Raw genomic sequence first — 27,143 nt, forward strand, 5'->3', positions numbered from 1 at the left:
GTTGTCCAGACGTAAATATGCGGCGGCGTCCGACGACGACATCCATTGTGGTAGCAACTGATCTTCGGAATATCTGTTATTTTATAAACTATTTATTTTTTGACGAAGTTTTAATTATCATTTCTCCACGCATCGTCATCGGCCGTTTCAAAGGTATTTAAACATTTGATTTTTCCATAGCTTATGATAATGTGTAACTTGTAAGTCATTTTGTTTTGCAATTTCTATGAATTATTTAAGAATTAAAGGAAATAGTTCACATTTTAACATGGGTTTTTAACTGGAATAGCAGTTCCGTAGCTTGGGCTGAGACGAGCATAAATCAGGAGCTTTTACAGCCCAACGATCACCCTAGGCAAAGATATTCTATTTCTCGTCCCGAAAAAGGTGCCTTGCGTTGAGGTTGTGTGCCTTGCATATATTTGCATCCAGTATGAAACGAGCATGGGTCCTGAAAATTCTTCAGAAACGCTCCAGTAACAAAAGAAAATTATTCAGAAAATTCTTCAGAGGCGCTCCAGTAACAAAAGCATGAGCAGATCGCCCAAATGCCGGTGGCCGCGATAATTTCTCTATAGCTTCTGAAGAATTTTCGGGACCCATGCTCTTTTCATACTGAATCGCGTGTGCCTTACAGAAACTGAAAAGTTCTTCCTATATCAAAAATATAGAAAATAATATTTTGTTATAAAAAGGTTTTATTTTCTTTGCTGATCATTTTGAACATAAAAAATCATAAATCCATTGCAAAAAATATAATTTCGTGAAAGTGAACTATTTCCTTTAAAGCTATCTTCAATAGACGCTTCCTATCCCGTAGTTGTACACCCTTTGCCTATTTCTTCTAGATTTTAATGAAATTTGTTATTCTGACAGTTCATTGTATGATTCTGACCAGATGAGATTGCGTATTTAACGACTTCTTGTGAAGGTATTCGTTTTGGGATTGGGATTGGGATGTGTTGGGATTCAGCTCAAGAGTTAGATGTTTGCCTGTCATAAGGATAAAAGACATTATTTGAATTTAAGAATGTTGTCCTTGTGAGGCTATTTACATGGGCAGGACTTCAATTGGCTTGCCAAGTTAACCTTTTGATAAGGTTTCTGCAAAGAAGTGTGCAAAGTTTGGATATTGTCCACGTTCTTCTTATCTGCTTCCCCATCTTTGGCAGGTACCCTCACCGTGGCTACCGCTGCCATGATCTGTAATGCTTTACATATTTTTGACAGCCATTTTGACCATAGGTTAACAGGCCATCTCACTCACTGCTCTTTTCAATATTTTTGTTTGTAGTGTAATGAATAATGATATGACATAACCATGTTTATTTTAAAGTAAGTTCCTACCTTTCCTGTGGGTGGTGTCTTAGCAGCAAAGCATTTTGTGCATTTGAAGCTTGATTGGATAGATATTAAGCAGAGCTGGTGTACAGCAGGCCGTCAGCCCCTATGACCTGTAGTCTGTCCATCACACATTTCCAGGCTTCAGGACAATTAGGTGCAACTGAGCTGCCCAACAACTTTGAACACAATCTGCCCCACTGAAGTGACTTGCGCTGGCTGTGGCTGCTCCACCCACCGACTGCTATTTGTCCTGAGTTCACTATCATCCATGCTGCCTTGTTGGCTGCTCCCTGCCCACCTTTACCAGGTTAATATGCCATTTTCCATGTCATGCTGAATTTTTTACAATGTACACCTACATCTCTGCTTTATTTTGATGGTAAAGCACACTGAATGGTTTTAGCATGTTGTGTAACACAAAAATGACTTTCCTCAAAAGCAGATGTGTTAATGTTCCAAGTAGTGCAATGTTTTGAAGTTTTGATTGTTCTTTGCTCCATCTGTATGCATTTTATGTATTAATTTTTGTATTGACTGGAGTAGTAATGCCTATTGTTAGCATTCTTCTCTTTCTAAACATGTGTACCGTTGTTTGGCCTAACTTTGTACCAGTTTTTGACTTTTCTTCGTATTACTTCCAAATTATTTTGTTAAATGTTCAGGAAATTGTGCAGTAAGGCAGTGACATCCCTGCTGGTCACCTAAAGTCACTCTTAATTTTTTTGGATAATGACATATAATTTATTTTTTTGAAATTAGAGTGGCACAATGTTACCCGCACAAAAATAACTTTGTACCATATGAATAAATGCATCAATGAAACAATGGAAAAGCCAAAAGTATCAATGTTAGCGGTCATTATGGATACATTGGTCCACTTAGGGGCTTTTAAAAAAGGAACAGCAAACTTGTACATTGTACAAACATAGTCACGGGATGATGCACACCATCATGACTGTAGGTCGCTTACGTATCCCGCTGGGACATTAACGCATAACCAACGACGCGACGAACCACACACAATAAAAGGCACGGAACACAACGAACGACACGACGACCCTCTTCATCATATGGTGTCGGAACTTTAAATCACCCCTGGATTTACCCTTCCTGCGGGTGGCCCAAAGTTATTGAATTAACGGCAAAAAATATGTATAAACATTGACCACCCCCAAATTTTAAAAAAATGTTTGAGGAAAATAAATTACCAATAGTCGAATGCAAAGTTCACATGATGTCCTATTCAGGCAAATTGCAAAAATCGATTCGGCTGGTAGCATCTGAGCCCCGTACAGGGACCTACCTAAACCTTAATATTGGGTGAAAAAAAGGAGCTTCACCAAAAAAAAATCTAGAAAATCCAAAATCGACATGATGACGTATTTTTTGTGCCCCTGGGTTTATCATTGACTACTTCATTGGTTCCGGCCCAAAAATGCCATTTCTCGCGCATGGGTATTAAGCTTATCAAAATTTAGCCATTTTTTTCCTCGTGGAACAAAGTTACCCACACGGCCCAAAGTTAGACCAAACAACGGTATGATTTTTCTGCTAGTGTAAGAAATGCGTAATTATCCGAAATAAAATTTCATGTCTTACATGCTAACAGTGTACACTGCAGTGTACACATTGTGAACACCACCATTATCCTCCTTTGTAAGACACGTCTGCATGAGTCCACAAAGTTTCTTACTTTGTGGCTGTATCAGCCTACCTTGAGTCTACCAAGGCCCTATATACCGTCAACCACTGGCGCTAGCATCGCTGACTACGCTGCCCCGTACGCTAGCGCCCCTGGCGGCCGGCTCGGGAAGCTGGCTGTGCGGCGGTCGTCGTCCGCTGGTGTGGGGAGGGAGCCACGCCAGTGTGTGTGACGGGTCTGCCGACGAGCGGTGGTGTTGCGAGTAGAAGGGGCGCGGCGTCGGTCCGCTGGTCTGTGCGACGTCTCGCCAGTGGTCTCCCCGTGGTGTGGTGCTCTGTGCTGTGGCCTATCGGGTGGCAGGCTGGGATCTGCGATATAGTGGTGGTGCTCGGGGCAGTGGTTTTGGAGAATCTGACCATTGATAACCAGGTGGGTGCGGCAGGCTGACTCTGCTGCGAACTGGGGCGGCTCAGGACAGGGCAGTACGGTCAGTGTTTACCGTGCTTCTGGATGTGGGATGAAGCCTTTAGCTCGCATTCGTCGATCGTGACAGCGTTTTCCTGGCTGGACACCTTGTGACTGTCTGTCCGGCAGTTGATCCGTGGAATAATTGCGTATTGATATGTGGTAAAACCATATATTTATTATGATGCCACATTCAGTGGATACCTATCCAGAAGAGATCAAGAAAGTGTAGTTTCTAACCTCGAGCCTTTCGCTGTAACGTTTACGTTTGCCCTCATTCCTGTTATTCGCCGCCTCTGCTGTGGTCGTATTTCTAGGTTTTGATTATTTTGACAGGCATATTTGAACGTTCGATGTGTGTGTCGTGGGACTTTACTCGTCTAGAACTGAGCAGGATCTCGGGCTTACGAGTTGCGGAATTCGTATACTATCCTCACAGCTATTCGATCTTGCGTAGATTGACGCCATCAATCAGCAGTTAGACTGAGAATGCTAGGTTACGGGACTGAAGGACACCCGAGAAGTGCACTCGATGCGGCGTTTGTTTATTATTATCCGTACGAAATATGTAATCCCTCCGGCGGAGGACAGGGACTGGCCCGATCGCGGGTCCCCTCGTCAGTCTCGGACGCAGCTCTGTTTGGGCTGCGGCTGGGCGGTCTACCCGATACGGTCACCCAACGAGTCGCCGGTATAGCTCTGCATGTCTGTCAAGTGTCAATGTATGTATGAATCGTCAGTCTTCGGCTCGCCACAGTATGCAGCTGCAGTGAATATCGTATGGGGTCAGTGGGTGTGACAAGCCCAGGGAGCTCTGTCAGTGATATTCGCATCTTCACTGACCCGATTCCGGAGCTGTTGATCTCACTTGGTCTCATTTCGGTACTGCGTGGTTATGAAAGGGATGAAAATGCAATCTACCGGTGTCATGGGAACAGTTAGCCGTTCAGCTGTTCTGTGGTTTTACCCGTGGCTGGTGAGCTGAGTTGAGCTCTGGCTGTTTGTTCGTGTGAGGTGAAAAGGCAGCCGTTATGTGACGTGACTCTAGGAGAGACGATAGTGTCTGGGAAGCCAGTTCCTTAAGCTGGTAACAAAGCTTTCGATTGCATGACGAACGGCTGGCTGGGCTGGGCGCTGTAATTTTTTATATGTATGGTGACTCAGCACTAGTAAATAAATTAAGTAAACGAATCATGATAATTACAGCGGTCACTGAGGCCTGAGCATGCAGATTGCAGGACAATGCTATTGTGACCTTGTATTACAATTGCCTCGTGTCTATTCTTGGTGAATACATTAGGCCAAGCGTGTCGGCCGTTGGGGCCATGGAAAGGTCTTAATAGAGGGGCCGGCTAGATCACTTGATTAGGTGCTGCCAGCACCTTGTTTGCTTAGCAACAACTTTTCCCCATTCACGGCACCAAAACTGGCTGCTGATCAGTCTGGCGGTTACCGGAGCTGGCCACGGCGCCCTCCCCTCCATATCCCCCTACCGCAGGCACCCGTCAAACCTGTCGATACCGAGGGGTGACGTCACCCACCGCGGTCCGACCGGCCTGTCACTGAGGTTGCCGGTCGTCAAGGGGTGCGGTGCCCTCTGGGCCCACCGGTCTGATCCGCAGCCGCTGCACTGTCAATGCCTGCCGAGCTGCCAAGGGCTGCCACTGCTGTCAGTGCCTGCCGAGCTGCCGTGATCATGGCTGCTGAGCCGCAGCACTGTCAATGTCTGTCGAGCTGCCACGGGCTGCCACTGCTGTCAGTGCCTGCCGAGCTGCCACGGCCACGGCTGTCGCGGTCTGTCACAGCTATCGAGCTGCCACGGCGACTTCTCACGGCTAAGCTGCCACGATCCATTGCGGTGCTAGAGCTGCGGTGCTCTTAGGCATAGCTCAGTCGTTCATTACTAAATTGCTGGTGGACCGGTGCTATCGCTGTGGTCTGGTAGGTAGCTGCGGCCTGTTAGGGGAGGGGCGTATAGAGGAGTGGATACTGGATATGGTAGATCAGGGACTCCGACGAATGTATGCCTACGTCTTACAGAGTAGAACACTTAAACGTGCTTGGTGCTGTGTGTTGTGTGTGATTCGGCATGTGGTTGTCCACATTATTGCAAATACAGTAATAATTGGCTGCGCGTGGCTTGTCTCTCATAGCTCTCGATCGTGCAGGGGGGGGGGGGAGGTGCTCGGCTGATCGCCTATCAGTCCGACAGGATCGGACGGAAGGTGACGATAAGCCGTCTGGGGATCGGGAGGGGGCTGGCGGGCGCGGCTCAGCCTTTATGGTTCCTTGGTAGCCGTGCACGTCGATTTAGTACGGCTGGTGGGAAGCCTGATGTATATTTCCCTAGGAGCCGCCTGTATTGAGAGTTGAACGGGGGCTGTGTGCTGAGGGAGGGCACAGGTGTCCAGAGGGTCGTTCAAATGAAACTGTCAGTGACATTAAGTTTCCTTTCGCAGGGTGACTGTGAAGCCGTCTTCCGAGTGAAGATACATTGACATCAGGGACAGGGACGTACTGACACAAGGTAGGTCACGACTGAAACTGTCGGCACCATCTTCGTCACGTTTGTCTGTCACTGTATCTGTCGTCACGTTTCAGCTGAGAATCCTAATGTTGCCCTCTTAAAGGGACTATCCCACCTTCTAAAATGTTGTTAAAACCAGTTAAATTGTGCCCGACTTTATAGATTGGATGACCAGGAACACGGTTCTGGCATTTATTTTTCATTAAACATCTTAGGCTTCCCATATTCCAAACACATACTTTCAAATATGTGACGTCACAGCCCAAAATTAGCTCCTTCCCCAGGCCACATTACTGTCATAAAGCTGATTCTTTTTACTCTGTAGGCACCACAACAAAGTTCAGACCAAGTTTTAAGCGATTTTTCAACGAACAAACTCATTTAAATCAGAATGACTAAACGAGGTGACGTCACACTAACGGTCGCTCCATGTTGAAGATAGGGCCTTGTACAAGGCCCATTTTCAAATGAAGGGAACGAATTTCTTCAACACCAAGAGGCCGCGGGAGTTGCAACCTAGATAGATAGTGGTTTCTGAACCTCGCCGCAAACTTGGCTATCTCAACTCATACCCCATGTTAAAGGTGGGATAGTCCCTTTAATATTCCAACTCACTCGCTCCCTGTTCCTTGAAAGACGGAGACAGCTCACGCTAAGTTCAGTTTTATTTCATCTCCTCTGGAGCCACTCGTAGATCACCGTGTGAAGTTTCACTTCGTAACTCGCCGGTGTGCTTCAGTGCTCCCTGATCCACCTGTCTGCGCTGACGGGTGTCGGCGGACAGTCGCTGGCCGTGACGGCGTGACTGTCGGCGCTGCCGTAACGGTTCCGATGTGCCGTGACGGTGTGTGCCTTGACGGTGTAATGGGTGGTGGAGGGGACATGAGTCGCCGTCCCTCCCCTCCGCTGTGTAACCACCCTCGCCGCGCCGTACTGCCGTCAATCACCAGCCGTAACGCACCGTGTGACGCTCGTCACGGGCTGTGACGGACAGCGTACGGCGGCCGCCTGTGTGGGTGGCGGCTGCTCCCTGTTCTCGTCTGTTTTCGGACCGTGACCGGCGCCGGGCCGCCCCTGATGTCACGCGGCTGTGGTCGTGGCCGGTCGTGACGCGAGAGGGGCGCGGTGGGTAGGGGAGGGGTGTGGCGGGCACGTCCGGTGGATCATTTGTAGTGGTGCGGTGCCGCTGACCGCCCCTCTCCTCCCCCGCTCTCTGCTCCCCTTCCCACCCCCGCTAGGCGCGATGGCGGACCCGTCCGCAGATCGCCTGCTGGTGGGTGGACACAGCGGCCGTGTTTGGTGGAGCTGCAGCTTCACCCGCGTCGTTATTGTGTTGGCTAAAACGACGTCGGGTTGCATGGCATGGCGGGTCCCCATTGACTACAGGTTGTCATGGTGTTGGATTGCCTTCCGCACAGTGCACAGCTCCCAAGCCAGGCTGTTGTATGGTTAAACGAGCACCGGCGAACTAGCGACTTTATTGTGAGTCCCTGGGAAATCGAAGTTATGAACTTTTTTAAAACGGTGCAAGACAAAACGGAGACGCAGACAAAGGGACCAAGCTACCTAAATTGGGATTTGTAGTATGCTTTAGAAGACTTGGCTTTGAAAGTGTGATGGAGCTTCCCACAAGTTTAGTGTTTGGCGCTGCATGGTTGACGGGTGATGCGTATAATTCGGGTCTGCGGCTGAGCTATGACTGCCATTAGTTTTGATGACGTTTGAACTGGGCCGAGTCCGGGGCCGCGGTTTATTTAGTATCCCGCTGAACTGTTCTGCTGACAGTGAGGTCACCTCATCGGGCGTGAAATGTGGGACGCTTTGTCACAGCGAACACCCGTATGGAGACGGCTGAAGTGTTCTCGAGCCTCTTCCAAAGCACTGTCGCTAAATTTGTTCCACATCTATTCGGCTGCTACCAATGTGGCCTTAATGTTTGTCTAGGCATCTATATACATAATAATTCCGCCACCTGACGCTGGGTTATCTATCGCCCTGTTTCGTTGCACCTCGCCGTTTGAGTCCCGGTCCTAAGACCTCATTTGACTGGATGTCAGATGACTTGACGTCAGGACACGGGAGCTGGATGCTGACAAGTGACAGAGACATGTGAGCAGAGTATTTGGTCCGGGACCGTGGCTGAAATATTGACTCTCGCTCTCTGGCGCCGTCTTGCCGATCCCGCCGTACTACCGTTCCTGTGTATTTGACTAGTGTGACTAAGTACGGTACACTGAATTGCCGCGAACCGGAGGCTGATGCCGGGATGGTTCCAGGTGAACCGTGTCCACTTCGTGCACAAGTCGCCGCGCACCTCCCGCCCGACTCCCGAAAGCCAGAGCACGACTTCTATGGGCTCAACAAACTGGCCCCTTGTCGAACCCGATCTCATCTGAACGTATTGCCTGCCCGTATGTGCTGGCTTTGGTTACGGGACGCGATTTCAACCGGTGCATGTATAACCAAGGTAGCCTGCATACATTCGGTGTGCCCGCCACCATATCTGCCTGGTGCCAATGCACTGAGTTCAGGACGCTGTGTCGTGCATTGAGTCTCAGTGGTTATCGTGATGTCATGGCGCCTGTGGTGGCGGCGACATTTGGGCAGTTTGCCAGGTAGTGTTGCTATGGATATTACTGCAGCCTGCCAGATAGTGCTGCTATGGATATTACTGAAGTCCTGGGAGTGTGCCAGGTGGCAGTTACTGCTCCTATGGAAGACACGGCAGTCTGGTAGTCTGCCAGGTGCTCCCGCTATGGATGTTACTGTCGAGACACAGCCGCCACACTGTCTGATGACCGTAACACTACGGCGCCACTGTCTGATGACAGTCGCACTACCACCATGCTGTCGGTAATGACACGATTGACCTCTCCGCTCGGCTCGCGGTGCCCGTTCGGCACGTGACCGGTCCGCCGGATGTTTTGGCGTAGGGCGCCGACCACCTCTGTCAGCCGGTGCTGATGGCTGCACATCTCTGCTGCACTCCGCCCGGTCCGGTCCGCCCCGAATACAGAGCGGGCCGATACCGGGCTGGCAGCTGCCCCCGTCCGGTTTTTACCTCACCTGTCTGTCGGGAGAGGGGGAGGTTGCATGTAAAGGGAGGGGAGGTGGAGTTGTGTACTGAGTAGTGGAGACGCTGGTCTGCATCTGACGTGTGTGCGGCGTGGCTGCCGTTGCCTGAGGTCCAGACTTAGGTGACCAGAGTTGTATTAGCGGTGGACAGCCTCTGCCGCACGATCATTGGCTTGCGAAGGTCGACGTAGCCTGTCACCGTCTTTTGGACTGGAGGCCGTCCACCGATTGGGCTTCGGTCTGCGGTGAATTCGGCCGTCTAAGGTGTATCCAGGAGCCGTAGCTGAAGCACAGACGGCCGGGGCAGGGGCCGAACTCGTATCATCCACACGCCCGGAGCGGTTCGCCGTCACTGGCTCGTGCGGCTGCCCTCCCGGCTGACTGAGTCTAGCCTGTGCCGCCGCCGCCGGCACTACCGTATCTGTTTACGATGTCCGCCGGGCCGCGTGCCGAGCCGGTGAGCTCAGCCGCAGGCCGGAGCAGGACGGCCTTCCACCGAGCCCGCCCGTCCCACTGGGAGAACGGCAACCTGGCTCGTAGTCGTGACCTTACGGAGATTACGGTAGCTTGCATCGATGGCCTCGTGGAGCTATTTGATGGTAACCAGTCATTCCATTTTCAGAACAGATTTCAGCACAGCACTGATTCCATTTTCAGCACAGCACTGTCCTGTCAATATATCTAATAAAAGCAGTGAATTTTGTCAAATCAAAAAAAAAAATGTGTTGTTATATTTCAAGGCGAGGAACTCGAACTACACTATGTATGTGTTTCCTAGCTCGCTGCTGCGTTCATGCTGTGAATTCTGAGCCCGTATTCTCAGCCAGCCTGGCTCTTGGCCATCCTGCCGACTCTCTGACAGCGCGTATTTCACCTCGGACATGCCTCTGCAGCACCCGCTTCCTGGTTTTTGCTCATCCCATTGTGATGTGCTCAGGCCGCGCGTTAGCGTTTTTCGGGCTCGATTGGGCGGTGTAGAGTTTTTGCGAACTGTAGTCTGGGGTAGGCTGTCAGTAGGGGCGGTCTGTCAGTTTCAGGCAGCTGACCGCCGCGCCACGCCACCCGCCCGTGTCGCCCGACATCTCGACTCGCAGGCGATACGACTCGATGCCATTTTGAACGATTCGATACTTTTGCTGAGGCGCCAATGCTCCATTTGTCTTGGCTGACACATTTGGTAGATCTTGTTAGTAACTGGTGATGAAGGAAAAGAACGACTGAGGCTTCACCGTCTCAGCGAAGGTGAAAGGTGAACAAACTATCCCTTAACCCTCGCCCGTAAACGGCGATCTGCCACCTTCGCCCATGCAGGGGGGGTTGGTGCGACCCCCCCTTGGCGTTTGAAAACGGAGCGTCGTAGAGCTTAGCGGAAAGGACCAACGGATTGCTCTCAACGAGATCTCGCGATTGGTGGTATATTTTTTGGTCCTAGGTCAACATTTGACCTACTTTTGACCGGTCAAAGGTCAAATTTTCGGAAAAATAGACTTTTTCAAATTTTCCGCGGCGATTGCGGCAAAACGGTGGGAGATATCGACTTGAAACCTTCACTATCGTGTTCCTTGATCAATTCTCTATCGTTTGGTATGTATTTCGTTTCCCTAGCTCTAAAAATGGCGCGTTGGGAGCGCCGGAAGTCGGCAAGGTCACAGTCGGCGGCAGAAATTCGAAAAATCAAAATTTAAATTTTTGAAATCTGATTGTGTTTTTGGATTTGGGATGTCCATTTGCTTCCTATAGAAGCTAATATTGCTGCATATTCCCATTGAGGTGACAAGAATTAGCAAAATAGTGGTTCGGGCGCTTTTCAAAAATAGTACCGGACGCTGTTCCTCTTGTGACGTCATAGCTCCGTGACCTGACCTGACCCGGTCAAGTTTCTTATACCATATGATAGCCAATACTTGCCCCAACATGCATGGGAAGTTTCATCACGATCCATCAACCGATGTCCGTACCACCGGCAGGAAACCTCGGGCGTTGGCACTCAGTTTGTGAAAATCCGGCCGGAGGCTGTTCCCTTTGTGACGTCATAACTCCGTGACCTGACATGACCCGGTCAAATTTTTTTTATCAAAAGATGCGCAAGGTTTGCCCCATAAGGTACCCAAAATTTGGCGGCGCTGCGCGCCGCCGTTTTTGCACTATTTCCGAAAAACCTCAGGGGGGGGGGTTGCACCAACCCCCCCTACATGGGCGAGGGTTAAGCACATCTAGCGATATAATGAAGATGTAGTATGTACTCGTATGTGTTGAACTTCACCGGGGTTTGTTGCCACGGTTGTGAGGGGTTTACCAACTGAGTCACGTGGTGTCAGTGGGCGTTGGTCCGTCGTCGCCGCCACCCCCGCGCGCCGGTCCGCTGCGGCGGGGTGCGCGGCGGCACTTGTGCCGGTTGGCTGCCTACAATTGGTCTGATTGGTGGGAATTTCTCAGCGAGACGGACACAGGAAGGACCGGCGGCCGCCGGCAGATGTAGTCCTGGCTCGACGGGTTGGTTGGCGTTCCGTACTATAGCTGGGGCTCATGATTAGTTAGGTATCTGTCTTTATTAGAAGCATTCATTTTACCCATGCTGCATCGGGGCAAGCATGCCTTTGGAGTGAGTTTAGCAGATTCACTTAATCCTCGGCAGTTGTCTGGAAATTCTGAAAAAAAAAAATTTGCACTAAGCACTCCATGTCTTCCCGGGCGTCACCGCTCCTCCCGATTTTGGGTGAGCGTGCATCGGTGCACGCACCGCGCACTGTTCAATGTACGGTCGATGGTTAAACAGGGGTACAGCCTACGCCTGGACCGCCGCCGGCGGCCGAACCCCTCGATTGGGGATGCGTGCGCATGCCCTGGTCGGTCGGCCGCACCCCGGGCAGTGTGGCGCCATCCGACCGGCCGCCCAGCCGCCGAGGCCGTCCGTTTCCATCGGTGACAGTCCGTGACCGTCCGTGAGAGCCGCTGGCTCGTGATATGTGACTCCAGAAACGCAGGCTCGTGCCTTTAGTGTTGAAGTGCTGGTGATTCCGTGTGGTTTTGGCCACGGTTTGGTCGGAGGGTGTGATCTCTTTGCTGGCTTTGCGGGTTCGACTGGACCCATTACTGCTGACCAGTCTGTGCCTTCTACGTGACCTTTGACCCGTGACCTGTGACCTGTCCTGCGTTGGACATCGTCGTCACTACGATGCTAGGAACGCTGACCTGCGGTCTGGTGCAGTGCAGGTCGGTGGACAATTCTCGTGTCTATGCACTTCTGAATGCGCTCTCCGAAACGTCCAGTTTTGTCCAACGCATGAATATTGCTTTGAAGGGATTCAATGCTCCCTGCTTTGTGTTTGTTCCGATGGACCTTCACAACTCTGCCATAGTGATACGATCTGGCACGCTTGTGGCTCAAGCTCATTGCGGATTCGTTTCCTGTTTTGTCCGTTCGTGCGATGCGTTTCCTGCTTTCGATGCGCACTGTGACACTCTGGCTACGCTTGGCTCAATTATCGTTTGTGCATGATTATTATTTTTGGTTGGTGACGAACTGCTGAATATGATTTTGTCATTTGTCACGTTCGCGTTGGCACTGTCTGATCCGCACGCTGATCAGCTGTCTGTCCAAGCCGCACTCGTCTTAAAATACACAAAGCATGAAAAGCGCTAAAATGCTTAAAACTTGTCCACGATATGGGAGTTGTACGAAATGTGAACACTTTTAGACAGCTGTTTCGATAGCCTTGCTCGTGTTGGCATGCGCCTTTATTGTTCTTGCCATACTTCAACAGCTAAAGTTGAGGGTATTGTATGTTATTGTTTGAAACGGTCACAATATACTCATTCAGATATTGATCTGAATTGTGTCTATCCCGATCGTCTGACGCCGTGGACCGCTGTCTCCAAGGGGAGGGGGGCCACGCCCTGTGCCGCCGCTGTCCCCCGCCGCCGGCGACGGTCGGCCGGCATCGATCCCCAGTGGCCCCCAAACCGGCGGGCCGGGTGGTAGTGCAGGTTTGGGGACCACCGACTGGCGTGTGCCGGCCAGCACGGGTCCGTCAGAGGGTCGATGCTATAGCAACACGGAAAAGGCTGATTTGATGCGAGAAAGCTCCGTCCTTGTGGAAGACTTTCCTGTATTGCCATTCCTGAAAGAGGTAACGTTCTCACACGGGTTGAAAGTCCGCTGAATATATCGAATATATTGACTTTGTACTGTAGACCTCAACAGAATGAATCCATGTTCTGCATATTGCGACGCAAGTGCCCACTTAGCTCTTTTCTGAACGGGGCACACTGATCAAGAAACACTAAAGGAGCATGGTCATCACCCAGTATCGAATCCAGCAGTCATGGCAGAAGCCGTGCATTTGTTGGAAAGGACAGAGCCTGCTGGCGGGGCTGGGCATGGAGGAGGGTGGGGGCACTCTGGTGACTGGGTGGCAGAATGACCGAGTACTTGGTCAGCATTTTACTATGTATCGGTTATATTATGCCGTGCGGGTAAAGCATTTGTTGGAGCCGCACGTCCGGTGACATTGCTCTTTTCTGCGGTGGACCGTAAATAGCGACCCTGCTGGATGATCCGTTTCCCTTCCACAGCCAAAGCCGGCTGTTGACGCTATGTTTATTCCCGTTAATGGTGGCCCTTTATCCGACAGGAAACACAGAAACAAAGGAAATGGATTTCCGCTAAGCCTGTCACCCCACAGTGCCACCCTCCCGTACCGCTCTCAAGGCCGCCAGAGCGTGCTAGTGGATCATGATTAAATGCAGGTCAGGTTCCCAGAATCGGAAAGGCCAGCGGCCAGACTATCACCCGGCTCTGTGCCTCGCGCTTATGAAGGACTTCAAAGTGTAACACGAACCGGGCACAGGGGCTCTGCCAAATGCAAGGAGAGCAAGGAATCGACGTTGACATAAAACCGTTGTACGATGGGCAATGGGCCTTGTGAGAACTGGCAGCGTAGAATTGCTGTTGTTGGTCGGAAACCCTTTTTTCTCCTACAATCATTTCTGTGCTCGTTTTTATAACGTGATATTCGATACATCCGCATGCGGATATGCAGATGTAGGTTGTATTTTTTTTCTCGTTTTGGCCCTTGTTGTTATTTGTTCTGCTTCTCGTCGCTTTCGAATGTGACTTTGGTTTCATCTTTGACATAGTTCCTCTCTTCTACTCGGTTCGTTCTATACTAACATTGACGAGGCGCTGCGTCGCGCAGAGACATTCGCCCTTCACACTTCACAGTCGCTTCCCGTGCGTGGGGCGGTCAGTTTGTTTAGTGCGTCGCTGACCGGCGCGGTATCGGCCTGCGTGCCTGCACTTACTCTCTCCAAACAGTGACACTCCCGAGTGGTGAGGGAACTGGTGAGATCGGCAGCTGAGGCGCCGCATCGTCGTCAACATAGGATGGTTCCCGGTGGTGACTCTTCTCTCTCTCCTCTCTTTTTTCTCTCTCTCCCTCTCTCTTTTTCTCTCCTCTCCTCTCCTCTCCTCTCCTCTCCTCTCTCTCTCTCTCTGTCTCTCTCTCTGTCTCTCTCTCTGTCTCTCTCTCTGTCTCTCTCTCTGTCTCTCTCTCTGTCCCTCTCTCTCTCTCTCTCTCTCTCTCTCTCTCTCTCTCTCTCTCTCTCTCTCTCTCCTCTCCTCTCCTCTCCTCTCCTCTCCTCTCACCTTCCTTCCCCGCCCTGTCCGTGTTGTTTTGTCTTGTGTGCTTTTTCTCTGGGATAACTGCCAGTCCGCGCGATGTCCGCAATGGTACAGCGCTGCGTCTGCGTGTCCGAAGTGCTGCGCCGTGTCCGTGTGTCCGTGTGCATCTCCTACTCTCCGTCCGTCTCGGGCGGGCACCATCCATCACGGCAGGTCAGAGGGCGGCCCATTAGGAGACGGAACGCCCCCGCCGTCAGCGCGGTTAGATGCATATGGCTGCCCCATCGTCAGCGCGGGGAGATCATAGACCGCCATATCGTCAGCGTGGGGAGACAGGGGGAAGACCGTCCCATCGTCTGCGTGGGGAGCTGAATAAACTTCTGTCACTAACCTGGAAAGGCAGACTCCTCGCACCGTTCTATCGCCAGTCCAGATGAGATCCACTATTCTATCGCCAACCCAGGGGAGACACACCACCCTATCGGCATTCCAGGGAAGATGCACCGCCCCTTCTGACTTTTGGTCAGCTCGGGAGCTATAAATCCCCTCATCGTCGGCCCGGGGCAACACGTTGTCGATTGCGATGCTGCTGGCCAGGGTGGAATAGCGGCAAATGTGGGAACTGGTGGTGCCTGCGAACAGTTGAGTCTAGACGATGCCAGCCGGGGTGGGGCATTTGTCTGGGTTGTTGTGAAGTGGATCTCTGCGGTCGTGGAAGGCGGCCAACTGGAACCGGTGTAGGCAGTGGGTCGGCCTGTGGCGCTGCCAACTGGCTAAGATGCAAACGGAGCCCTCCCCTGACGACGCTATCCAGAGGAGTCAGCAGGCGGGTGTCCTACAGCTGTGTCTGAACCCGTACCTACTACAGGTGTGAATAAATTGGAAATGTAACACAGCACATGTGTTGTGCAGTACAGAAACGACGTCAGCGCTTTATGAATTTGTAGAAGCGTTTCGATGAACATGTATTATTGCGGGCTTCTTACCGTATCCATGCAGATTCCCAGGCATCAGTGAGCTTTCAAGAAAGCAATCAATCACAGTCAATCAGGATCGTAAGCTACCACTACCGTAAGGTGGGGCTATTTGAGACAGTGGGGCTATTTGAGACAGTATTTAAAATTGCTATAAAATAAAAACCACTTAAAAATTATGATTAATTTTTTGCTCAGGCGATTTACTGCTCGATTCCACACCTCCCTGAGCAAAAATATCACACAAAAATCAAACGATCTTCATTTTATAGCGATTTTAAATACTGTCTCAAATAGCCCCACTGTCTCAAATAGCCCCACTTTACGGTACTTATGTAACAGCCAGACAGAGGCCATTTGATGTTTCTTCACATTTTTTAGAACCAATAATTGCCGTTTGGCTCACGGTGCATGTGTAGGCTGTTGTTTACCTTCAACGTTTTATATATGCATTGCACTGGCTGCTCTACATGACGGTGACCGTGACTCAGGGATATGATCCGCTCTGGTCCTCATAGACCGAGCCAGACAGCCCAAAGCCAATGAGCCATTCCAATTCACCGGGGAGTAACAGCACCAGGCTCCGCCAGCAGTGTTTGTTCTCCGTTCGACCGCGGCTCATTTGGTCTGTCTGCCGTCGGCGGAGGGATCCCGGTCATCGATCCCACAACTGTGCTGTCACCGCCGCCGCCGGCTGCGAGGTTCGTGCGAGGGGTCGCCCGCGGGCGGCGCTGCCCAGGCGAGCTCCAAAGCTATTCAACTGGAGCCATACAGTAGTGGGACCATTTTCAGTGCAACGCGCTCCCGAAGTACGACCCAGCCCCCGGGACCTCCCCAACTCTCCTGGCGTTTCCTTGGGGCCCAGCCCTACATTGGGCTGCCCAGCTCCACTGGGCGTTTCCAGGGGACACAGCCCCACATTGGGCTGTCCATCCCCGCTGGGCGCGGCCCGGGGACCCAGCCAGCCCCGCTCGGCGCGGCCCGATCTAGTGGTAGGCCATCTCGATCGATAAGGATCACTTGCGCTCGACCGCCGTCGTCACCCGGTAGTGGGGCGGCAGAGACGGGAGGAGAGAGAGGGTGCTCTGTCGCCTAGTGGTGCAGAGACGGAAGGAGACGGATGGGAGGGTGATCTGTCGCCCGGGGTGATCGTAATGATCGGGAGGGAATTGCAGAGGTCTGGCCGAATTCGACATGGGTGGAGTTTATTGAAGGTGGAAGGCATGCGGAGCAAAAAGAAACAATCAAGAGCTGAACAGCCTACAGTTGTTATTTGTAACTGTATTTAATGGCATTATGATGTTCACGCACGTGGCCGCTGCTTCTGGGATTTGGCAGAAGACGGTTCCTCTCGCCACATTTGATGTCTTATCTTAGCTTGTTTTGCGTTGCGGTTTGCGTGTGTTTCTAGCGCAAACCGGCAGCGCTGTGTGGATCTGACGGATATTTTTCATGCTGAGAGTGTTTCACGGTAATTGGCTGCGTTTCACCTGTTCGTATCGCGGGACACTGTTGACTACTGGGAGCTGCACCTTCTCCATAGGTGTGACGGTGGTGCTTCCTGCGACAGCACCAGGAAACACCGGCCAGACAAGCATGGGGTGACGACTGTATCATTCCGTTATATGGCGTGAGCCTATCATTTATGACACCGACACCGGCCTCCGCGATGTCTGGCGGATAAAGTCGACCAGTTTTCGCGACTGCTACCATTTCTTGAGGGTAGTCGTTTCACTAACTTTGGGGGGCTGGCATGTTATCTGTACCTGTTCAATTGCACTCGCAGTTTGCACGCTTCTGTCGCTGAGACTTGGGAGAAGCAGTGACACCGCCTGATTTGCGCTGGCGGTGACACTGGCACCTCGCTGTGTCATACATACAGTCCATGTGACATTTTGCAGTCTCCTATGTCATCGGCAGTCCGCTGGGGGTAGTGACACGGACATGTGAAGGGTGCCTGACTCACGCTGTCGGGCCACTGCCCACCCGTGACCCGGCCACGTGAGTCTGCCGGCCATAAAGGGCGTCGCTGTGAACCAGTATGGGTCGATCAGTGGTTGAACACACCGGTCAGCGGTCAGCGTTTGCTGGTGCCGAAGGGGTGGTACTGGCTTAGCGGCAGCTCCGGTTTGCTGTAGCCTTTTCAGTTCCCTCTATAGGTCACTGACCTCTCCCTCAGTCACCGGTCAGCCCCTCCGTGTCGGGTCTGGTGTCTGACGAACTGTCACACTGACAGGTGGTGCAGCAGACACAGGTGGGAGGTGATTACTGTGGGTCAGATCCTGTCTGCTGCCCCCCCCCCCCCACACACACACACGCACATACGCCTCACCGTTTGCAATAAATGCCACCTATCTGAGTCTGCCTTCCATTTCTTGATGGTTTGAAGAAATAACATTTGATCGGTGTGACACAGGAATTTAGGGGTAAACGGATTTCTTCTCTAATCAAACGGCCCCTTATCATCTAGTTGTAAACGCTGAATTGGAATGCACTATAGCAAGTACAAATCGTATGGCCGCCTGAGGTCACATTTATCGATACGTTGTAGTCTCTAGATTGCTGCCATAACCCAGAGTGGTTGCTCTTATCAGCCCCTCAGCCATATCGATTCATATTGGTGCTCGCCGCTCTGCGAAGCGCTCTTCCCGTATATACTCCAGTGCAATTGCGTTCCATTCATGAACATATTTGCGCGAGAATTTCGGTAAACATGATATTCATCAAATTGAAAAGCTTGATATTGTCTGATATTAAAAAGCAAAACATTAACTTGAGTAGTTTGATTTATTATCATACCAATTGACTTCCCTGACCAACTGTCATTCCTCGTGGGCCTCAGTGGATGCTCACTATACCTGACACCTCTTTACGGTCATCATTCTGTGTGATAATGTCTCGGCAGTGTCTCCACTGCACGGGTACGGGGTTTTGGCGGCTGCCGCAGGGCCAGTTCACACCGCCTGTGAACCTGGCAGCCCGCACCTCATGTGGGTGGATATGGCACACCAATAAGGGCGGTCTATGTCTATGGCGCCAGCCAATGATCTCAGGCTGGTGTTTTAGTTTGGGTCAGGCTTCATAGCAGCTTTGCCAACGGGTTATCCGAGAGCATTTGAGCAGGAGGTGAAGTCACCGTTTCGCAACAACGGTGATCGTCCCAGCCAGGCTGTAAGCCAAGTTATGGGAACTTCAATTGGGAGCTTTTGCAACCTCAGCGTCATGTTAGTACCGAGAAATCTACCAAGAAGCTCGTTGTTATTCTTCGGTGTACCGTATTTATGTGCTGTGAAGGCGACTTTTGCCATTACTCTCCGCCCTTGCAAATCCAGCTTTTCAACTTTATCCTACTTCTACGGCTTCAGTCACCTCTGATTGTCCCCGTCTGTGTTTTTGTCCTTGTTGCTCCCTGTCCCTCTCTGCCCTCTCTGACGTCCATCTCCGTCCCTCGGCAGCCGGATGAACGTGTTAGCGACCCCTCCCTGACGCTCCCCCGTCCCCCCTACCCTGCCACCTCTTCTGCCGCCCCTCTGACCCAAGATTACTCTGACCTCCCTCTCCTTTCTTCTTCAGCCGGATGGACGTGCCGGCGGCTACGAACGGCGGCGGCGGCGGTGACGCCAATGGCGGCCTCACGGAGGAGGAGCTCGAGAGACAGAGGATGAGACCAGCCGAGGTCGACGCGGACATGAGGGAGATGACCAGACGGAAACGTGTCGACGCCATCCTCAGCTCCAAGTCCTTCAAGGTGAGATAGAGCGGAGCGGTGGTAGCGGTGGTGGAAGCGGTGCTAAGTACTGAGGAACTGCGGGAGGGGTGTGGGAAAATTAGAATGTTTGAACGTTGTGTGCGTGGTTTTGGACTGGGTTGGTAAGGATGCTGAGATATTGTGGGTGTGGTTTTGGACTAGGCTGGTAAGGATACTGGGGTATTATTGCAGTGGTGTGGGATAATGGGTGATAATCCCCTAGTATCTCAGGATTTACGGCACAAAGCGGCCAACTGACTGCTGCTGGATCCGCTCACTGGATTCGCTGAACTCTCAGGGGATTCAGGGTCTGGTGGTCATAGGCCGCAGTTTGAGCCGTAGCGAGTGGGCGTGGACTTGGTTCACAGACTGGATGAACGAATGAGAAGGGATGTCTCGCGCCATGCGGCCCTGCCCCATCCCCCCCCCCCCCGGCGCACTATATACCCCCTCCATGCCAGCGGGAGAGAAAGGTCGGCTGGGCGGCAGCCAGCCCTGCCCGGAGCTATTTCCAGGCGGCCGATGACGTCAGGATAGTGACGTCACTGGCCCGATGGCCTCGGTATAGTGCGGGTGTAGCCAGGGGCGGTGTGTGTATGTGCATGGTGAGGGGATGGTGCTGAGTGAGCTGTGACGTCAGACCGGTGTGTGTAGTTAGAGCAGGGTGTTGACTGCTGAGCCAGGTGTGACGTCAGAACGGGACAGTCTGTGCGTGGTAAGGACTAAGGAGAGAGTTCTCAGTGAGATGTATGTAACGTCAGCTTTTGTTGGCTGTTAGTTGGTGGATGGACGCGATGCTGCTCAGATTGCAGACTGGTCAACACGGAGACCGAGCCCTCCTGGCAGTGACAGAGCTCTGCTGGCGCGAAGCGGCTCAGCCGTCAGCCTGCCCACACTGCAAGTCATTTGTTCTCGTTAAATATAGTGGCGGGCGTAGACAGATGACGTAGTCGATCGGATGAGCGTGCTATCTCTGGCAGCGTGGGGGTCAGAGTCTTCACAGTTCAGAGTCTACACAGCTTCTGTATCATTGACTCCGGTGTATTATATTGGTTTGTTTTGTTCTAAGAAAGAGGGTATCCATGTGCATTGCGCACCTGCGTCCATTAATGTGCGTTCTTTCTGGTATTTCAGGCGGAGCTGGATGGTTGATAGCCCACTATGCTGATGTATATTCCCTGTGATGTCATTCGGACTGGAGCTGGCTGCTGGAACCAGTGGCACTGGTCGATGAGGGCGTTGCGTTCAGTCCACTGATGTGTGTTCTCTCTGTGGTATTTCAGTCGGAGCTGGAGCGCCTGGTGGATGAAGGCGTGATCGACGGTAACTCTGTTGGCGGCTGTCTGGAGCACATCTCAGACATGATGGGCCTCGTCCGAGGCGGCGTCTCATCCACACAGAGTAAGTACGACACATACAGGGTGTCTTTACTCAGTGGGCGGCTGTCTGGAGCACATCTCCGACATGATGGGCCTGGTGCGAGGCGGCGTCTCATCCACACAGAGTAAGTACAAAACCCCTATATACAGGGTGTCTTTACTCAGTGGGCGGCTGTCTGGAGCACATCTCCGACATGATGGGCCTGGTGCGAGGCGGCGTCTCATCCACACAGAGTAAGTACGAAACCCCTATATACAGGGTGTCTTTACTCAGTGGGCGGCTGTCTGGAGCACATCTCCAGATATGATGGGCCTGGTCCGAGGCGGCGTCTCATCCACACAGAGTAAGTACGAAACCCCTATATACAGGGTGTCTTTACTCAGTGGGCGGCTGTCTGGAGCACATCTCCGACATGATGGGCCTGGTGCGAGGCGGCGTCTCATCCACACAGAGTAAGTACAAAACCCCTATATACAGGGTGTCTTTACTCAGTGGGCGGCTGTCTGGAGCACATCTCCGGCATGATGGGCCTGGTGCGAGGCAGCGTCTCATCCACACAGAGTAAGTACAAAACCCCTATATACAGGGTGTCTTTACTCAGTGGGCGGCTGTCTGGAGCACATCTCCGACATGATGGGCCTGGTGCGAGGCGGCGTCTCATCCACACAGAGTAAGTACGAAACCCCTATATACAGGGTGTCTTTACTCAGTGGGCGGCTGTCTGGAGCACATCTCCGACATGATGGGCCTGGTCCGAGGTGGCGTCTCATCCACACAGAGTAAGTACGACACATACAGGGTGTCTTTACTCAGTGGGCGGCTGTCTGGAGCACATCTCCGACATGATGGGCCTGGTCCGAGGTGGCGTCTCATCCACACAGAGTAAGTACGAAACCCCTATATACAGGGTGTCTTTACTCAGTGGGCGGCTGTCTGGAGCACATCTCAGACATGATGGGCCTGGTGCGAGGCGGCGTCTCATCCACACAGAGTAAGTACGAAACCCCTATATAGCCGTCTTTACTCAGTGGACGGCTGTCTGGAGCACATCTCCGACATGATGGGCCTGGTGCGAGGCGGCGTCTCATCCACACAGAGTAAGTACAAAACCCCTATATACAGGGTGTCTTTACTCAGTGGGCGGCTGTCTGGAGCACATCTCCGACATGATGGGCCTGGTGCGAGGCGGCGTCTCATCCACACAGAGTAAGTACGAAACCCCTATATACAGGGTGTCTTTACTCAGTGGGCGGCTGTCTGGAGCACATCTCCGACATGATGGGCCTGGTGCGAGGCGGCGTCTCATCCACACAGAGTAAGTACGAAACCCCTATATACAGGGTGTCTTTACTCAGTGGACGGCTGTCTGGAGCACATCTCCGACATGATGGGCCTGGTGCGAGGCGGCGTCTCATCCACACAGAGTAAGTACGACACATACAGGGTGTCTTTACTCAGTGGGCGGCTGTCTGGAGCACATCTCCGACATGATGGGCCTGGTCCGAGGTGGCGTCTCATCCACACAGAGTAAGTACGACACATACAGGGTGTCTTTACTCAGTGGGCGGCTGTCTGGAGCACATCTCCGACATGATGGGCCTGGTGCGAGGCGGCGTCTCATCCACACAGAGTCAGTACGACACATACAGGGTGTCTTTACTCAGTGGGCGGCTGTCTGGAGCACATCTCCGACATGATGGGCCTGGTCCGAGGTGGCGTCTCATCCACACAGAGTAAGTACGACACATACAGGGTGTCTTTACTCAGTGGGTGGCTGTCTGGAGCACATCTCCGACATGATGGGCCTGGTGCGAGGCGGCGTCTCATCCACACAGAGTAAGTACGACACATACAGGGTGTCTTTACTCAGTGGGCGGCTGTCTGGAGCACATCTCCGACATGATGGGCCTGGTCCGAGGTGGCGTCTCATCCACACAGAGTAAGTACGACACATACAGGGTGTCTTTACTCAGTGGGCGGCTGTCTGGAGCACATCTCCGACATGATGGGCCTGGTCCGAGGTGGCGTCTCATCCACACAGAGTAAGTACGAAACCCCTATATACAGGGTGTCTTTACTCAGTGGGCGGCTGTCTGGAGCACATCTCCGACATGATGGGCCTGGTGCGAGGTGGCGTCTCATCCACACAGAGTAAGTACGAAACCCCTATATACAGGGTGTCTTTACTCAGTGGGCGGCTGTCTGGAGCACATCTCCGACATGATGGGCCTGGTGCGAGGTGGCGTCTCATCCACACAGAGTAAGTACGACACATACAGGGTGTCTTTACTCAGTGGGCGGCTGTCTGGAGCACATCTCCGACATGATGGGCCTGGTCCGAGGCGGCGTCTCATCCACACAAAGTGGGTTCAACGACATCTCTATTGAGGACACCCGTCAACACCTAGTTATACCCCTCTTTGGGGTGTGTCCACGCCTTTTTATAGGGCACAATCTCGACACCATGTATTGAAAGATGAGCACCTACATAAAATTGCTTTCACATCGATCGCCAATTGCTAAATCGATGGCCCCTCACTGAAACATCTGCGTCCCCCATCCCCCGTCCCAGTGTGACCTGCCCCCGTCCCCGACAGGTGAGCAGTGTGTCCAGCCGATCGCCGTCCCGTCACCCGTCCCCGTCTCCCGTCTCGGTGTGCCTTGTCCACCGTCCCTCTGCAGGTCAACAGTGCGTCGAGCCAATCGCCACTCCGTCCCTATCCCCCGCTCTGATGTGACGTGTCCCCCCGTCCTCGTCACGTCAGCATTGTGTCCAGCTGATCGCCGCCCCGTCCCGTTGTGACCCCCTCCCGTCCCCGGCAGGCCAGCAGTGCGTGCAGCCGATTGCCGATCTGCGCGGCGCCGACGCCTCCCAGTTCTCCAAGACGGAGAAGATGCTGCGCTGCAAGCTTGCCTCGCTGTTCCGTGTTATCGATATGCACGGCTGGGCACAGGGCGTGCACGGCCACATCACAGTGAGTGGGACGGGAGCGGGGCTAAGGGAGGGTGTGGGGCTAGACGGGACTGGGAAGGGTGTGTGGAATGGGACTGGACGTGGGAATGCAATGGCATCAGGTTGTTCTATTCCATGGGACAATCTCGTCCCATTGCACCGCACCATAGCATTCTCTCTCACTGTAATAATATCGCCCTCCCCCAACCACTGACACCCCCTCCCCCCCCCCCTCGTCTGCAGGTGCGGCTGAACCAGGATCAGGACCACCTGCTGGTGAACCCGCACGGCCTGCTCTACAGCGAGATCACCGCCTCCACGCTCATCAAGGCCGACCTGCAGGGCTCTGTGCTGCACCCGGGCAGCACGGGACTCGGTCTGAGCGCGCCGGCCTACGCCCGGCTGGCGGCCGTGCACGCGGCGCGGCCCGAGCTGCGCTGTGTGCTGCACGTCCAGCAGCCGGCCGTGGTGGCCGTGTCGGCGCTGAGGGCCGGTCTGCTGCCACTCACCGAGGACGCCGCCGCACTGGGAGCCGTCGCCGTACACCGGCCGCAGGGCGCCGACCCCGAGCTGCGCGCGCTCACCGCCGACCTGGGCGCGGAGAGTAAGGTGATGATGGTGCAGAACGCTGGCGCCATCTGCGCGGGAGAGACCGTCGAGGAGGCCTTCTTCCTGCTCGGAAAACTGGTGGCCGCCTGTGAGAACCAGGTGAGTTGGGTGGTAGGGAGGGCTGAGGTCAGTCCGGGTGGCGGGTGAAGTTAGTAGGGGTGGCTAAGGCGCGAAGTTAGCCGGAGCGGCCAGGACGTGATAAAATATATGTGTGAGTGCTGCGTCTAGTGCCTGGGCGAGCCATGCTGTCAGTTTCATTAGGTGGTGATCGTCAACAGAGACTGTGAAGTGTGAGGGTGTTACCCTACCAGCCGCACCCCGTCCTCTGACCGCTGTTGTGTATCACCCTCCCGCCGTCAGGTGCGTATGCTGCCGCTCGGCCTGGACAACCTGACCCAGCTAGACGAGGAGGAGCAGCGGCGCGCCTATGAGGCAGCGCGCCGTCCGCCGGCGCCGGCTACCGAGCCGGCCAGCCCCGAGTCGCCGCGCGCCGCGCCCTGGCGGCTCGGCGAGCTCGAGTTCGAGGCTCTGATGCGCCAGATGGACAGCGCCGGCTACCGGACCGGCCACGTGTACCGACACGCGCTGCGCGGAGAGTTGCCACCGAACCAGAGTGGCGTGGAGTACCCGCCGGCCGCCGTCGGGTACGCGCTGGACACAGACGACATCTTCAAATACAGGTGGGTGGTGAGGGGAGAGAAAGGATGGGTTGGATGGGATTGAGGGGAGGTGGGGTGGGAACTGTAGACAGATGGGTTGAGACTAGTGTGGAGGGGGTTGTCGCGCCAGAGAAAATATGTAAACGGTAACTATGGGCGATGTGGTCAATGCGTACTTCGGAGTTCGGAGCTAGTTTTCTGCGATGGCGAAGTGGCGCAAGCTGCATCGCGTGGCGTGTAAAGGCATTTATGTTTGTTTCTGCTATTCAACGTTGTTCGCGGTCTGTGCCGACCATCCGGCGCTCGTACGCTGTCTGGTGATGTTCGGCGTCCATCCCCATTGATGGTCGGTCATTCTCCGTCTGCTCCCACTGACGCTTTACCGTTCTCCCTTTCAGCCCGATGCGGAAGATCGTTGCCGGTGCGCGGGCCGGCGAGCGGACCCGGTGGCTCAACTCGCCCAACGTCTACCAAAAGGTCGAGCTGGTGGAGTCGGGCTCCAGCGACTCCAAGACCGTCACCAAGGTATCGGTGGTGAAGGGCGACCAGTGAGCGGGCGCTGCACCGCACCGCGAGACGCACGAGACGCACGGGCCGGGGGTCCAGGCCAGGCGCCGCACTATTCCGAGAGCGGCCGCCCCGTGCCGCTGTGTGACTGAGAGTTCCGATTCGCGTCGGACGGACGTCGCGGCGCACAGCTATGGGGTGCGTGAGTGCGCGACCCGGCCGCGACGGACGCTAGCTAGCTGTGCAGAGGAGCGGGGTCCCAGAGAGGCTGGCCGACGTGCCGCGCACAGACGGCCCAGTAGTCATAGCAGAGGCGGAGACCGGAGATTCCAGAGCGGCGGGGCGTGTGTGGCGCCGCTGCCCGGCCGCTGCGCGGTCCGCACAGTCGCCACTCGCCAGTCCAGGGTTCACACGGCTCACGGGCCACCGTCCGTCGGCTGTCTGCCGACCGATGGCAGTCTGCCGAGCCTGCCGACCGCCTGCCTGCCGCCGTGCATGAGTGTGGGGGTCCGGTGCCTGTGCAGCCGTCTCGTGGCTGTCTCCAGCCAGCCCGTAGTGGCGGTCCGGCCGGTCCCCTCCCCCCACCGCCCGGGCAGCCTATTCGTCACGCGTGTGAGGCCTGCGCGAGTTATTACTCGGAGAGTTGGGAGTTGTGCCGCCGAATGCTGCTCCTTGTGGCATCTACTCAAAGAGGCATCTGTGTGACTGGAGAATCTCCCTTCGAGAGATAGAGCGAGAGAGAGGAATATACTGTGTGCGTCCGATAATCTTATGGATCCACGCTTCTCCGCCAGCTATTTTACGCATTTTATTGTGGGCGCGGCGTTCGGCCGGGGGTGTGACCCGTTTTGTTGAGATTGCCCGTGCTCTGTCGGCTTTGAATACATGATTTGGGGACCTTCTGTGTGTGGTGTGTCTCTGTTCTGTCTCCCGGTGGTGGCTAACCCGCACCGTCCCGAGCTCGGGTGTGCTGAACGGCGTCCGGACCGCCCGCGCACGACTGAGGCGGCTCGTCTCCCGCCGGCTGCTACTGCTGCTGCTGCTGCTGCTGACAAAGTAAGGACGGGGAAGGGCGCCTAGCGCACCTGACACGTAGTAACGCAGGCACAGACACATTGGGGCACATGCCATCGTCACCGCCAAACTGAGCGTCACGTTATACTAAATGTACAGCACAGTTCACTGTTGAACACTATTCCATAGCAACATTAGTTCTCGTAGTCCCATTTCTAAGTGTTGCTTATTACCTTTTGCTCCGCGCTTTGTTTTTACTTACAAGTTGCGGTTTTACTCATTTTAACTAGGAGTCGAGTCGTACGTTCACGCTAATCAATCCAGACAGGTCTAGCGTATTTTATTTGTCAGCTCTGCAGCGGGATATCAAGCAAATGACATGAGCTGTTCATATAGAAAAACTCACTAATGCGTCTGTTGGTCGTATCTATCGAGTGAATGGCGTAAGTGCGCTCAGGTAGCTCCATTTCCGTTTTCAGTGGGTGGTGGCCCCCTCGCCGGCCTCCGGTAGCACACCAGTCAAGGTGGACTCTGCTCTCCAGTTTGTGCCGAAAAACACCAGTCCCAAGGAGTTCAGACAACTGCAGAAACAGGTATGGAGGCTGCACTGCGTCTGTCTGAGA

At 53.6% G+C, this 27,143-nt stretch overlaps 2 protein-coding genes across 7 annotated transcripts in view; both read left to right on the forward strand.

Moving 5' to 3' along the window:
• LOC122379081 (protein hu-li tai shao-like) lies at positions 1-26,408 on the forward strand. 6 transcript variants are annotated; one of them, XM_043361006.1, is made up of 8 exons: positions 1-153; positions 5,911-5,978; positions 19,224-19,398; positions 20,682-20,799; positions 23,602-23,753; positions 23,975-24,439; positions 24,701-25,020; positions 25,398-26,408. In XM_043361006.1, the coding sequence occupies exons 3-8, from the start codon at positions 19,228-19,230 to the stop codon at positions 25,549-25,551; spliced, it is 1,380 nt and encodes a 459-aa protein (XP_043216941.1). In that variant the 5' UTR covers positions 1-153; positions 5,911-5,978; positions 19,224-19,227; the 3' UTR covers positions 25,552-26,408. The 6 variants fall into 6 exon arrangements, with proteins under 6 accessions (XP_043216941.1, XP_043216942.1, XP_043216943.1 ...); XM_043361007.1 differs by lacking the exon at positions 1-153 and adding an exon at positions 3,167-3,415; XM_043361008.1 differs by lacking the exons at positions 1-153; positions 5,911-5,978; positions 19,224-19,398 and adding an exon at positions 19,991-20,113.
• Positions 25,700-27,143, forward strand: part of LOC122379042 (protein hu-li tai shao-like) — a 6,142-nt gene continuing 4,698 nt past the window's right edge. Inside the window, exons 1-2 of the mRNA XM_043360908.1 lie at positions 25,700-25,708; positions 27,000-27,113. Coding sequence (XP_043216843.1) covers positions 25,700-25,708; positions 27,000-27,113 — 123 coding nt within the window. The remainder of the gene's footprint in view (positions 25,709-26,999; positions 27,114-27,143) is intronic.

Source organism: Amphibalanus amphitrite, unplaced genomic scaffold, assembly GCF_019059575.1.
Source record: "Amphibalanus amphitrite isolate SeventyFive unplaced genomic scaffold, NRLGWU_Aamphi_draft 000070F_arrow, whole genome shotgun sequence".
NCBI classification, from domain to species: domain Eukaryota; kingdom Metazoa; phylum Arthropoda; class Thecostraca; order Balanomorpha; family Balanidae; genus Amphibalanus; species Amphibalanus amphitrite.

Coding starts and splice junctions, on each gene's coding strand:
- LOC122379081 (XM_043361006.1), top strand. CDS start 19,228: ATGGACGTGCCGGCGGCTACGAACGGCGGCGGCGGCGGTGACGCCAAT. Junction 20,800..23,601: donor CGGCGTCTCATCCACACAGA/GTAAGTACGACA, acceptor CGTCCCCGGCAG/GCCAGCAGTGCGTGCAGCCG. Junction 23,754..23,974: donor GCGTGCACGGCCACATCACA/GTGAGTGGGACG, acceptor CCTCGTCTGCAG/GTGCGGCTGAACCAGGATCA.